The 14625-nt window shown below is 39.4% G+C and overlaps 1 protein-coding gene across 2 annotated transcripts in view; it reads right to left on the bottom strand.

Moving 5' to 3' along the window:
- Positions 1 to 14625, bottom strand: part of SLC7A11 (solute carrier family 7 member 11) — a 96254-nt gene that overhangs the window by 32551 nt on the left and 49078 nt on the right. For both annotated transcript variants that reach the window (XR_006724746.2, XM_010954635.3), the window contains exons 7-11: positions 8160 to 8283; positions 6133 to 6236; positions 5200 to 5296; positions 3596 to 3745; positions 2215 to 2392 (exon numbers count right to left, since the gene is read on the bottom strand). Coding sequence is in view for 1 of the 2 variants with exons in the window: in XM_010954635.3 (XP_010952937.1) it covers positions 2215 to 2392; positions 3596 to 3745; positions 5200 to 5296; positions 6133 to 6236; positions 8160 to 8283 (653 nt within the window). In the remaining variant the exon portion in view is untranslated. The remainder of the gene's footprint in view (positions 1 to 2214; positions 2393 to 3595; positions 3746 to 5199; positions 5297 to 6132; positions 6237 to 8159; positions 8284 to 14625) is intronic.

The following is a 14625-nucleotide window of genomic DNA, read 5'->3' as shown; positions in this document are numbered from 1 at the left end:
TGTCATTGGAGACAGAAAAATAACAGAAAACTTCAAAATTACGTGAGCATGGAAAAACACCAAAGAAGGAGCAAGTGGAAAACCTGTAGTGGATATACACTAGCAAAGAAAGGGGACAAAATACGCACATGTTAGCAAAAGGGAAGAATTTTTAGCGTTGGCTGACTACCAACAGGAGGGCCAAAAAGCCGCACAAGTGGGAAAGAACAAGGAATCTGTTCTTTTATCATGCTCTCTCTCACTGTAGTCCACCTCCAGGGCTAGCTCTTTCTTCCTAAATCCTCATGGTTTTCCACACGCTCTGGGGTTTTAATTATCTCCTAGCCAGGATCTGAGATTGACACAAACCTCACAGTTTTGAGTACTAATCTGCCCTGAACATCGGTAATGAGCAATCCTAATGATAAATATTGTTTAACAAGCCTTGGGTATTTTTTGTGTGTGTGTTTGTTTGTTTACAGAAAAGGCTCTTTATTTAGTGCCTACAATAGAGAAAACATAACTAAAAACATTCTACCAAAAAAACTGGTATGATTTAACAAGAAACAGAGATTAAATTCCCTGCTAGGCAACCAGCGTGCCTGTGTTAGCCTTAAAGAAACTAACTTTTATAGTAATGCTTCTTTGGGGAACAGTGTTGCCAGCTAGGAAATGAAATTCATGTACAAATAGTAGCATAAGGTCTAAAGATACCAAATATCAATTAAAAGCTCAGAAAGAGTAGTAGCAGAAGTCTATTTTAAATGACCAGCTTCTAAGTGAGTTTGTGTAGCACACTAGAGATGCAGTATGTCTACAAAGTTGGGTTTTGTTTTTCTATTTTTAGTAACACTGACATTATTTATTAATAATTTTACCAGCAATCTCCCTGAACATTTTACTGGGCTTTTAAACATTAATGATGGTAAAGTCAGTAAATTAAAATGAATGAGAAGAAAAGTTGATCTTCAAAGTCACCAAACTCACCCATAAGAACATATCTGCTCCTCTGGATATATTTTTTAACCTCTCTCTCTCTTCCCCCAGGCACCCAATCTAAAAAGAGCATGAATCTGAAGTCCAGCGGATGTGGGTTCACATCCAAGCTCAATGGTTTAAAATCTACACACTCAAAAATAAATTCCCATCTCCCTGAGCCCTGGTTTTCCCAATAAACCAACTCACACGTGGGTCTCGTGGAGGACTGAATGAGATGATGATGTAAGAGAAGGATCTTGCTTGGAAGAGCCCCTGACAGCGGGAGAGGCCTTCAGCAGAGGCTTTTCTTAAGCACCCTTCCTACTTATTAATTTCCTGTATTTTCTCCTCTTCCAACTCACCTGGTCACCAAGCTCTGTTGGTTTTTCTTCTTTACTTTTTCTCACTTTCTCTCGGACCCTGCCAACATTCCCTATGTTCAGACTCTCCTCAGTTCTTGTAGAATTACTGGGGTAAGCACCAATCTCTATTCTCCAGAATGTCTTTAGCCTCGTGCTCTCTAATCCATCCTCACTGTCTCCCCACCAAGACAACTTTTATAAAGTACAAACTGCCTAAGTTTGAATTCTAGGCCTTCTCCGTACTATCTGCAGGACTTGGAATACGTCACGTGGATTCTCCCACACCAGAACTCAAAACCTATGAAATGGGGCTCATGTTTTCTACCTCAGAAAGTTGTCTGAAGGATTAAATAAGGTCATATATGGGCTAATACACAGAAATCACTCAATAACTCTGAGCTGTTACTCTCCTTGTGTTGTTCTTACCATTCTTATGACCCCCAGTGAGTCACCAATAGGGTAGTGTTACACTCATGATATTTAAGATTTTTGCAGGCTCCACCTAACTCCCCACCAAATCTCATATCACTCATCAAAGTGTATGTTATCATATAGAATCAATAAACTGCGTTCAACCCAGAATAAAAATAATCAGGTTAGTAAGGGAATCAGAAGAACAATTAAGTCAGTTACAGAACTGCTGATGAAATTCTACCTAAAAATTAATTAAAGCAACTCAAACTAAATATCCTGAAAGGATTCAGTGGCCCAACCCTAAACATCCTTCCTGCCTTTTCTTCTACCAGTTTTAATCAGAATGCAGGAATGTATTCAAACTAGCAATTTCCCCACTGGTATTTTCAAACTTTAAGGTATGAGTGTGGCAGATGTACACAGAGATGAGTTTTCTACAGCCTGGTTTCTCAAAGGTCCAGGAACCGGTTAAAAGTCTTACCTGACATTCTTCTAAACCACTTAGGTTTCTTGTCCCATATAATAAAGAGATAGTAGGCAGGGACCCCGGTCAGAGTGATGATGAAACCAATCCCTGTACTAAATGGGTCCGAATAAAGGGAAAGGGCGACCATGAAGAGACACGTGAAGGAAAACAAGGCTGGGATGAACAGCGGCACCTGGAACAGCACAGATGAAAATCATTTCAAAGAGGGTTCAAGAGGAGCCCATCAGTCACGTGATCACGTGATAACGCTCTGGTCATGTGACCAGGTGACAGGCACCATCCTATCTTGCTGTAGTTAGTACCAAAATCTCTTGCACAGGGCACAGAGAATGTATTCAACATATTCCTTTAAATTTTTAACAAAATCTTTGGCAAGAACAAAATCTAAGGATAAATAAGTATATTGCATTCAAGATGTTCTGTTTGAATTATTTTCCTCATTAAGAACCATTATGATTTATGGTTTGGATTTTAAAAGATTGGTTCTTTGGTCATGATGATTAGAATCCACTTTAATGGAGAGCCAAGAGCACGGGCTGCTTGTTACACATTATTGATTTTCTGTTGGAGACTCACAAGACGACCCAACAGGGATAAAACAGGCCAACTCCTATTCAACCACTAATAAAGATGTTGCCAGCATTAGGCAATGAATATAATTAGAAAGAAATTCTGACAACATGACTGACAACATTATCTGTGTTATTTCTTAAAAGCAAATAAAAAGTGAGGTCAAATCAATCCCTGAACATTCAAGGCTGAAGGTGACAAGAAGCATATTCGTCAGCTCTCCCGAAAGGAAATGCTTCATTATGGCAAATGGACATTCTATTAAGTGGTAAATTCAAACAGCTTCGCCTTCCCTGGACACTTCACATTTCTATTCCTTCTGGAGTGTATCATGCAGAAAAAAGGCCATGTAATAAGTCATAACATTTAAGAATACTTAAAATGCCACTTCCTAAAGCAGCAGGCTTTTTAGAGTTTTAATCAGTGAGGATTCCACACGAATCTGCCTCACTCTCAGCGTGGCCACCACAACTATTCAGCTTAAAGAAAGAAGCATCCCAGACCTTGAGCAGATCAGGTCGTCAGACACATTTACAAAAAATCCACATAATGAACATTGTATATTAACACCCCCACTTTCCAAAACATGACATGCAAAGTTCAGTCCCTCGCTTGAACAAGTGGGTGAACTATTTTTCCAAACTAAAATAAATCCAATATAAAGGCACTACCTGCAAGAGTTAAACATTTTATTCCAGAGGGATGCTGTCCTCCGCCCAAGCTCCACGTCATCAAGTTATGACACAGGGAGGACTGGGTGTTAGGAGGAAGATTTATGTAAACCCGTCAAGATCGCTGAGGTTACCTTGAAAGGACGATGCATATCTGGGCGTTTGTATCGAAGATAAATCAGCCCAGCAACTGCCAGCCCAATAAAAAGCCACCTGGCAAAACTGAGGAAATTCAAGAGACTGTAGAGGTCCCCAGAGAAGAGCATTATCATGGTCAAAGGGTGCTGAGGGGAAGGAAGAGAAAAATCACACTCAGTGAGTTAAAAGAGAACACAGGTGATCACAAGCACTAACATCGCTACACATCCTTATTATCCTTTCAAATGATTATTTATAAAGATAAACTGCCGTCATGATTAAAAACTTATATTCAACTAACCCTCAGCTATATCCTGCTCTGGTATTCTCTCACACACAAATACGGATGCTTTATTTTGAGTAGTTTTTCATTTGAGTTAAGAGAATATGTTTCCAAAGAACGAAAACACAGGATACTCAATGACTGAAAATGTAAAGGCTCAGAGATTGAGATGATTAATAAATAACCAACAATAAAAAGCAAAAGTGCATCCAATTAAAAAATTTGCAGAACACTCTGCAGATGGTTTCTGATGAGCTCTTGGCTATGCACACACAGGATATACAGCCACTTCGAGGTGACTCTATGGTCACCTGAATGCAAAACGTTGACCTTTTCTTCCTCGACACTTACTCTCCCCGTGTGCTTGCCACGTGTGACCCTCGAGACCGCGGAAAAGAAGGGAGTGCAGAGATCAGCATAGCAAGTCCCTACAGCTGCACATACCAAGGACGGCATGACTGATAGTGGAGGCTTAAAATGAAAGCCCTCTGCACCCAGTAATACATTCTGTTCCCACCAGTGATGTAAACGTCCAGATTCCACACAGAGAGTACTCATACCTTACAAAGAAATTTCAAGGAAACATTTTGAAACAAATTAAGTGCATGGGAAAAAAAGTGTCGGATGCATTCTATGGCACTCCTGACAGCAGATTCCATTTGAGAAAAATGTTACAAAATGGTAGGTAAAAATGAACGTAACGTTGCCAATGGGGATTTGAGGACTTTTACACCTCACTGTCTTTCATATCTCACATTTCACAATACTTTTCTCTGCACAAAGAATTCTACAACTCAAATTTAAGTGTTGGGGCTTTTATTTCTTCCCTTTGGGGTTGCTCTCCAAAGTTGCTCTCACCTTTAATCACAAAATCACTGCACTGTCTAGGATTTCATTGGCTTTTTCTGTAATTTTGTATGCATGTCATTATAAGGGGCCTAGGATGAGACATCTGGGTATTTGGGGACTGTAGTACTTAGCTCCACTTTGGGACTCATTACTCTACAACCTTTTCAGCGAGGCTATATATCAATGACAGGAGCCAAGGTAATCATTTCCCTTCAATTTCACAAATTTCTACAAAGGTAAAAAACAAGTGATGTGGCAATTGCCCCAAAGCATCAAATGTGTATCAGAAATACTGGATAAAGGCAAGCGATGGAAAACATCCTGCCTCTCCAACTCTACCAAGACACACATACAGCCAATTCAGCAATGAAGGAGAACACAAAGCACTATCCAAGGTCAAGTTTGAAATCCTCTTTGCTAACCTGTTCTTCGAGGTTCTATCTAGATCTACTTGTTAATATGCATTACCAAAACAATAACAGCTGGCAGAGGCGTGTGCTTGCGGACGTGAATCATGGAGAGGATTTCTGGAAGGTGACCCTCTCGAGATGCGACATAGAATAACCTGATGGGAGAAAAATGGGGGTGGAGTTGACTGTGTAATTGATCATTTCAAAGGGGAAAAAAAATCCAGAAATCTAAGAGAAAACTTGCATCTTCTTCACATGAAATGGCTGGACATTTCTTAGGTGGTTACTTAGACTTCACTTTTCAGCTAAGGGAGAGTACATCATGAGAAATCTGCCTTAGAACTGTATAAAATCGGCCAAAATCTGGCATGATTCTTTGGGGAGAAACAATAGCAACCTCCAGCTCAACACAGCTCAGCCTGTGTATAAACAGCTGACAGTGAATTTAGTTCCAGGTTCCTAGAATTGCATGTGTGTTGTTAATCCAGTCCAACCCAACACATGTACACACACAGATTTATCTGATCAAGTTTTAATCATGTTAAAACAAAAGGCACTTCTGCATCAAACAGAAGGGATACAGATGGTGGGCTGGTGATTTGTGATGTCTCTTACTTTACTTTTTTTCTTGTCACTTTTAGAGAAACAAAAGATTTTATCACCAGAAACAAAATGCTGTTGTTAAACTGCAGACACACAATTAAAAAACCAAAACAAACAAACAAACAAACAAAAAAACAAAACCCCAACCCCCCCCCAAACTCCCCAAAACTTCACGCCTGACTTCAAAGCAGGCTATGATTAAACATGCAGTGCCCTCTAATGGACAGAGCAGGAAGTGCGGCTGATACTTGAAGGAAGACTTCATGTTCCCTGTCCCTTTAAAAACAACAGGCATGGAGGCACTATTTCTTTTCCTTTGAAACTTATCCTTACTACATCCAGTCTCCAAAACAGAAATGTGTTGCTAGAAATGCTTGAACTCACTCACCTGGAGACAGCAAACACACCACCATTCATGGAGCCAAAGCAGGAGAGGGCAACAAAGATCGGAACTGCTAATGAGAGATTTCCCAGGAGCCGCTCAGAAAAGGTCTAGTGAAACACAGAATGAAGCAAATTAATGCTTTGCCAGGAAGTGGAATAAAATGAAACAATTTAGGCCAAACTCGCTCTATGACTTTCTGTTCACTTGGTGATATGTGTATGTTTTATAATCTTTCTTTTGAGTTAGGGTCAGACTAACCTCTTAAGACAATAATCAAAGGCAGGTACTATGTTATTGCTTGTTGCAAAACTATTGGCAATGGTCTAAGCAAGCACCTTACCTCTTTCAAAAAACAATGATTCATTTATCAAATTTTTATCAACTGCGATATCTATCATCTCTGACTCTGTTAAGTAAAAAAAAAAAAAGCTCGATTCTCCTTTTGGAGACAAAAGTCCTTCTGTGTGTAATACCTTCTCTTTGGTCTGGAAAGCCACATTTTTAATAGTGAAGTACAATGGTACACTGAGAAGTGTTACTGATATGTGTTTCATATATCAATTCCACTGTCATGATTTAAAAGTGTGGTGAAAAGTAATTGATGACCTAATCCTGTATATCAGAGATGTGAGCAGTTCTGAAAATCTTTTGCCCAGAATAATCACATTAGCTCAATCTCGGTTTATCGAGTCACTCCTGCCCTCTCAGGTGTCTCTGCCAATTTCTTCTGGAGTTTCCTATTATAAGGCTAAAACACCAAAACAAGTCTGAGGAAATCAAGCCACAGATATATAAAAGATAAACCAAACTTATGACGTTTCCTTTTATTCCCTGGCATGTGCGACATTGCAAATCTTCATGAAGGGTGTATTTTCCAAAAAAAAAAAAAAAAAAAAAATGGGATTCTTTACTTGTCCTTGATACAGCTGGTGCTGTGTAATTAATGGGCCACATTACGCTCAAAGAATAAGTGCTGCACTTTGTCTAGTAAGACGAGATGATGACCCGACATCTGGAAGCTTTGTGCACTGGGTTGTCTGGCAGAAGTTACAGCACTAGGCAAAGTCTTTTCTTCATACAGTGAACTCGTACATAGGTTCACATGAAATGAGATAATTTGTTCCCTGTGGATGTTTCTCATATGAGGCAATAGTGACTATTTTAAAAGGAACTGACATCTAGTGATGGGAAGTTCTTTTTTTTCACCCTTCATTGTTAGAAGGTCATGAATGAATGCTCTCTTACTAGCTAAGTTTTTATACCAAAAAGTGTGTGTCACAGAATAGCAGACCCGTAACATGACCTTCGGGAGCAAAGATGGTGCTGAAGTCAAATGAATTTTGGAAAATGCTGTAAAATTATGAGTATTCACTTCTTAGGGAGTTAAAATGCACATTAGCTTCTATAATATTCTGAGAACTACTGCAGCAATGACATCTGTTTAACTTTGAATAACTCAGTATTTCCCCACACTAATAATATCCTAGAACTAGTATTCAAAAGGAGATATATATATATATATATACACACACATATATATATACACACACACACACACACATACTAGTAAAAACAAATGTATATGGTCCACTTAGAAATTCTTAAGTGGTACTTTGGGAAAAAGATTTGAAGTTAGCATCTGAAACGTGTCCAAATAGGAGAGAGCACAGAATAAACTGCAATTTGCATACCCCAAAAGGCATTTATTTAAACTCAGTAACTGCCCACCTGTCCTTAAAAACTTCTATTCATGATTTCCAATAAAGCCTTCTATTCAACATGTATGTGTGGAAATGTGTTTTCAAGCACGTAGAGGTGGAAATGTTTTACAAGAAATTAACAATACAGGAAAATCATAGAGGATTTTAGTTGTATCAGTTAAACGGAAGATGCTACGGTGTGTCCTAAATTTTTAAAATATTCATTATCACTCAGTTCTGCAAAAATTACTGAATTTCAAAACACTAGTATAAAACTGCATCAACTCATTAACCTAAATTCCAGTTGGCATTTTCCCAACTTCGACTTACCACTGCCACTGCATTGGAAAGCAGCAGCTCCTCAGCACTAATGGTCGTAAAGTAGGCCACGTTTGTGAGCACGTAGCCAACAGTGACAATGGCCATGGATATACATATGGCAAGGGGGATGGTTCTGAAATGCACAAAAAATTGCTTGTTAGTCCTCTTTTGTTAGTAATTTCTCTGAAACCAAAGAAGATATCAGGCTAATTCAAACACAGAATAAAAGGGTGCAGATAACGACAGGCTTTGTTGGGTATGTATGAACATTGCATCAGGATGCAGCACCACACACTCCTCTGTAATTGAGTAAGGTCCACGAGGGGAGATGCGACATCCATCTTGTCTCTTCCTCTACCCGCAGGACACGTGTGTCTGCCCATTTCTTGCACACTATAAATGCTACAGCAGCGTTTCTCAAACTTGAACATGGAATGCTTGTTAAAACACAGACTGCTGAGCCCATCTCAAGAGTTTCTGATTTGGGAGGATGTGCATTTCCAACAGGTTCCTGGTGATTCTTATGCTGTTGGCCAGGAGACCACACTCCATGTTCCACTGTCCTCTATGCCTTTCTAATACTAATTCACTTGCCTTGACACCTTTCTAATACTAGTCTCCAAAAAGGTCTTTTGCATTCAGCATTTTCCCCTTCAGTAATTCCCCTTACCAGCAAATAAGAGGACCCTTTTGGAAGCATGAGAGCAGGATAGATCTACCTTTCTAAACGTAATAACATATAATAATAATTTTGTATCTAACACAAAATAAACAAAGACGTGCTCCCAATAACGACTTTGCACTGCCCTGCTGTGAGTTCAAAGGAGGCTCAAGATCATGAGTATATATTGAAGCAACAGCATAGATAATCCCATGAAATTAGAGGTGACACGCTGTGAAGTACATATGACCAGACAGTGCTGACACCGGGTGGCATCAAGACGTAGCCGGTGCAAATGCAATGTTATGTCTTCATTTAATGCACTAGGAAAGTCAGGAAGTTACTGACCCTAATAATCTGATCCCATGTTACTGAGACATTACTTGCTGAACATAATCACCTCTTCAGACTCTTTCCAGTCCAAGCAACTTAAACCTTCTGCTCCCGGCACAAAGGCTGATGGGTTTTTTAGTCATCCAGCTTATCAGCCCTCATGGAGCCTCAACCCTGCTGGGTGCCACTAATGAAGACCTCAATATAATTTCTTACAAGATGAAAATACAGTTCTGAACCAGGGGAAAAAAAAAAAAAGCACAGCCTGCCTCGCTCCCCAAGTCGGGTGTGTTGAGCACACTAAGTCCCAGCTCATTACGCTGAATTCTCTAGCCCCCGTTGAGTACAGGCAAACCCAGCCAGTCAGCAACTGCCATTCATTATGCTGCTTGGAGCCTGACACTTCCCCCTGATCCCCAAAGCCTTAAGCCTTGATGGGGAAACACACTGACCTCGAAAATCCTGGCATCCTTATAGGAAAGGAGCAGATGTCCCCCTTCCCCAGTGCGAAGAGGGTCCTGCGGAATTTTCTGTTCACACTGTAACACGCATTGCTCGTTGTGACTGATAAATGCTAAATGTAAGCAAAGGCAATCACCGGGCCAATTAAATACAAGGGGTAAATGGCAAAAGGCGAATTAAAGATGAATTCTGGTTCTTTGAAAGAAAGGCGCTACATCGGTGTGCACAGGGCTAGAAAGAGGAGCATGGGGGTGGGTGAAGCACTCAACCACTCCCTGTATTGTTTTAAACTCATCCTTTAGCTTCTCTAACACCCCAAATGGGGTTTTAAGTTCTTTCCATGGAGGAGAGAAGCAGAGAGAGGGAGGAAGAGACTCAAGAGATTTGCTGACAAGAAGAGGATGAAGACTGCTAATAAAAAGTGACGGGACGTATTGTCAAGCACAGCGAAGTCACCTACCCTGTCCAGGACAGGTGGTACCATCACATCACATGATGCTGCTAAGAGCCAACTCTGTCTGGAATTGGGCAGTGGCTCTCCCAGCACAGCATCCCACCTCTCAGCCCAGCTCTCCCAGGGCAGCCTCCCTGTTTCCCACCCCGAGAGTATGGTCTTTCTGAGAAAGAATTTCTAAACTGATTTTAGCAGAAGGGATTCTAAAAGAAGTCCAGTCTCCCAGGTTAGTTTCCCTTTCCTTCTGTCCTCAGCTCATCAATTAAAAAAGAAAGAAAGAAACAACAGCAGCTGCTACTATTAACCCACCATTTTATTAGGTACTGTACATATTTGCCTCACTTTATCCTTGGAAAATCCTGTGAGGGGCATCGTCACCGTTTTATATATGAAGACATGAAGTCTTAGAGTTTGCATAACTCTTCAAGGATATATAGCTGGCAAGTGGAAACCCAGAATTCAGCTGCAGATCGATCCAGCTTGAAGTCAAAGCATCTAAACCACTCAAGTGTAGTGTCTCTCTCTCTCTCTTGCATGTGAGTCTCCAAACTCTACTAATTTTCAGAGAAATCATAATTGTTGAACATAATGTTTATTGGAAAGCTCTCATCAAGGCTGTATTCCTCATGTCTTCGCTAAAAATGCAGTTTCCTGTAGTATGAAGGAGGGGAAAATCTACTGCATGATTCTTACAATTTTTCTGTATAACATGGACTATAATGTCAGGTGAATGTTTTCAAGAGTTTCAAGGTTTAGGAAACAGTTTATTTTGAACTTAGCCTTTAAACAGAAGCTCACTGAATAAATTTCCCTAGACAACTTCTATGGAAAAGGAGGACAAGTAAGCATACTTATCAGACAAGCTAAAATAGATTATGAACCATTTTCCTATCAGCCAAATATACTATAGAGATGCTAAAGGGAGAAAAATCAAAGGAGCTTAAAATATAGGATAAAGAGAAAAAGGCTCTAACCTTGCAGCCAATCATAACAGGCCCAGTCATCCCTTTCTAGGCAAGATTAAGCCATGGGAATTGGAGAGGATGTGACCAAATAGCCACCTGTCCTTAAGGTTCCACTTCACTTTAACAAAGGGAAGGAGAGGGGTTTGCAGCTGCCTTGGCATAAACAGCAATCATTTACCGAGGAAAACAGCTGACTTACTCAGAAGGGTCTGGCACTGTGTGAGTAACTCCTGGATTTCAAGCATCAAAGCTTAAGAGCCACTGGGTGAGCTGATAAAAGCTATTAGGCCACGCCAGAGCAATCTTTCTGGAGGCTTTAGATGCAGAGGGCAGATAAGCACAGTTAGCAACCCAAGATGAAGGCGAATGGCACATGATAATAAAAGGAATTAAAGGACCTGGTAGGCCACTGATGTTTCAAAGCCCCTGTATTATTGGGCGGTATCCACCAATTCTAAGTGCAACAAAAGCATAGTCTTTAAGCTGAGTAAAAATAACTCACATCTATGAGTTCTACTCTTTTCCCAAATGTTTGTGTGTTTTTTAATGATTAATAAGATACTGAAAACACATACTTAATCCTTAAGAGCTTTTTGTCACGTGTAGCCTTTTCAGTTAAGTACTAATACGTGAGAAGTAAGCGACCATCTGGTATTTTTATTAGCTACAAATGGTCTTCAATTAAAAGGTCTTAGATAGGCAGGGGAGAGTATAGCTCAAGTGTTAGAACACACGCTTAGCATGCATGAGGGCCTGGGTTCAATCCCCAGCACCTCCTCTAAAAATAAATACACAAGCCTAATTACTTCCCCCCACCAAAAAAAAAAAAAAAAAAAAAAAAAAAATTAAACGAAACTTGAAAAAAGGAAAAAAGGTCTTGTATAGCCTTCGTGTAGGTTTATTTTAAATTGGCATCTATAACCAGTCTATGTCATGCATGGATAAATATTTGTTTTACTTGAAATTATCAAATGGAAGTCTCTGGAACAGCTCCTTAGAAGCACTTCCATCCTCAGGGATAGAGCTCCCCAGGAATATAAATGGTCCCAACAGTGACGGCAGGTAGCTTATAGCTGTATAATCTGTGAAGCACTAGCAAATAGGTTTTATCTCCAAATACACACATTTCATTTCAAATCCTTTGTGGAATAAGATAGAATATGAACAAACAAAATTCACAACTACCTCCTGAAATAGCAGGTTATACCACCATGTTCAAACAAGGGAACCAAGGCTCCGAGAGGTTAAGTGAGGGGCCAAGGTCACAAAATTAGTAAGTGGGAAAGCTGGAACTTGAACCCAGATCTTCCAACCCTAAGTTCCACACTCATGGCACACCTTGTCCATGATATCATGGCTGCTTCGTGCTTCCTTTAACTCGAGGTATTAAGTTCCTAGGATCCTTACATGCTGAGAAACATGTATTCTATTTTATATAAATGATACAAATATCAGATGGCTGATTGTCACAACGTGACACATTTTAAACCAAACATATTTTACTGTGCACCTAACAGTCATCACAAATAATCATGCAAATGATGCAGCATTGGATGCAATCTTAATACGCTTCCCAACTACATGACAGAGCATCAGAAATGATCATTGTGTCCAGGGCTTCATGCTGGCTAAAAAGATTCTTACCATGAAAACCAAAAGAGTAAACCTAGCTTGATTCTCCAGAGAGCTGAGGACATCTGAAGGTTAAAAGGATTTCCGATATTCAGACCATCTGAGTAATGCTGTAATCACTGGTATTTAGGCTATTCCTAAAATTGTTTTATAACTGGTACAAAATCTTCTGAGATCTGTGTGAATCAAAATAAATTTCATACACTCCACGGTGTTGAGTACACATAATGGGGACCATAGAACTCACTGACCCTGGGGCGTCTAAAACTGTCTTCGAGCCATGGGACTGGGCATGACAATGGTTCTGCTAAAACCTACTCTGGTGTGTTCTGGAATCTTCTAAGAGAAGTAAGTGCGTGATGCTTCACATTTATATTTAAAAATCATTACTATTTTAACATATGTATTTGGCAGTCAGGAAAAAGGAGGGAGGAGGAAAAACGGGGATTAATAACGGCAAGAAAATGGCAAACTTCTTAATACATGAGATGCAAAGAAAAAGGAAAACGTATTTTTCAAAGTGTTTTTTAACTCTATTAGTAAACTACGGATTATTTGTTTGTATGTAATTGAAAGAAAGCTGTGATTTATTTCCACATAAAGCACTTAAAATTATAAATAAGTACCTTCAGATTCTGAGTATTTATTTTAGAATCATTCCTATTTCACATTTTCTGTATAATGACCCATAGAGACCTTGAAAGCTTTTCTCTAGATCTGATCCAGAAGTTACTCAAACATCTGCTTCTCTTTTTGATCCATCAATTAATTTTTGGAGAACTATTCAGTTCATTTTATTACCACTGCTGTTAATTTTACCTCATTTCTCAAACTTCAGTCATGTGTGTATCTTAAAGAAGATTTATATTTTTCATTCATACCATTTTCTCCCCATACATTTTTACGTTTGTTCCCTGATTCTTGCTCATATCAAATTCTCCAGAGACCCCTAGACATGGAACTCTACTGTCTGATCATGTGATTTCTGGCATTTCTAGCAGGGGATGAATTACGAGTAAGTGTTCTTGATAGTCTTCCAGACTTGAAATAATTAGATGACAGATGATTGGAATCAAACGATTGTTCTGTATGTTTTCAGTGACTTTGCCTCACTGTTACTTAGTGCTATCCCTGAATCTCCAGTTGTACATTGTGAGTGAGACTTGGGTTGTTAATAACATTACAAAAGAAATGCACTTAAGGCGACACAGCAGGTAGCTGGGGGGAAGGCCTGGGTTGTCGCTGAAAGAAAAATGTAGCAAGAAGAAGAATACATTCAATAAACCTATTTATAAACATTCTTAAAGGTTCATGGTTCATGTTCTAACTTAATGACAATTTCTGGGCCAAGGCTGAACACAGTGATGTGACAAGCAGATTGTCACATAAAGGTACACAGTGATCCCACTGAGTTCAAGCATTAAACACCTGGCCTCCGCTTCTGACAGCACCAGGGCAGGGCTATGGGGGTTTTCACTGAGACGTTTTAAATTTCAATACTACTGATGCCTAACCTAAATCTCACCATTCTCCTTTGTCCACAGATGAAGAACCCCATAAACAAAAAGAGAAGACAGAGAGACCTGTAGGGAGATGTGAGAAATGAACAGACACAGATTAAAAGACCACAGGCTGAAGGAGGCTCATGGAAAAATGTACACATATGCAAAAAGGAGAGAGAAAAGTGCAGCAAAACCACATAGAAAAATAAACTAAAATGGTAACTTACAATTCAGAAACATAGGGTAATAAGCAATCAGAAGCATTAGTATAAGCATTTTTAGCTCCAGTAATACTTTACTTTTCATCCTACTATTAGAATAAATTCACTCCTAAATAAAATTATTCAGCAAAATGTAGCTTGAAAGTAAATTTTCATTTGCTTGAATTTCCTACAAACAAAAAAATCTGCCTTGTCTGCATCTCATTATTTCTAATTTTCTAAAGATTGAGAGTGTGTCTTCCAGA

Source organism: Camelus bactrianus, chromosome 2, assembly GCF_048773025.1.
Source record: "Camelus bactrianus isolate YW-2024 breed Bactrian camel chromosome 2, ASM4877302v1, whole genome shotgun sequence".
In the NCBI taxonomy this organism is placed as follows: Eukaryota; Metazoa; Chordata; class Mammalia; order Artiodactyla; family Camelidae; genus Camelus; species Camelus bactrianus.
Note: the sequence above shows the minus strand (reverse complement) of the source record. Positions and strands in the feature narration are given on the sequence as shown.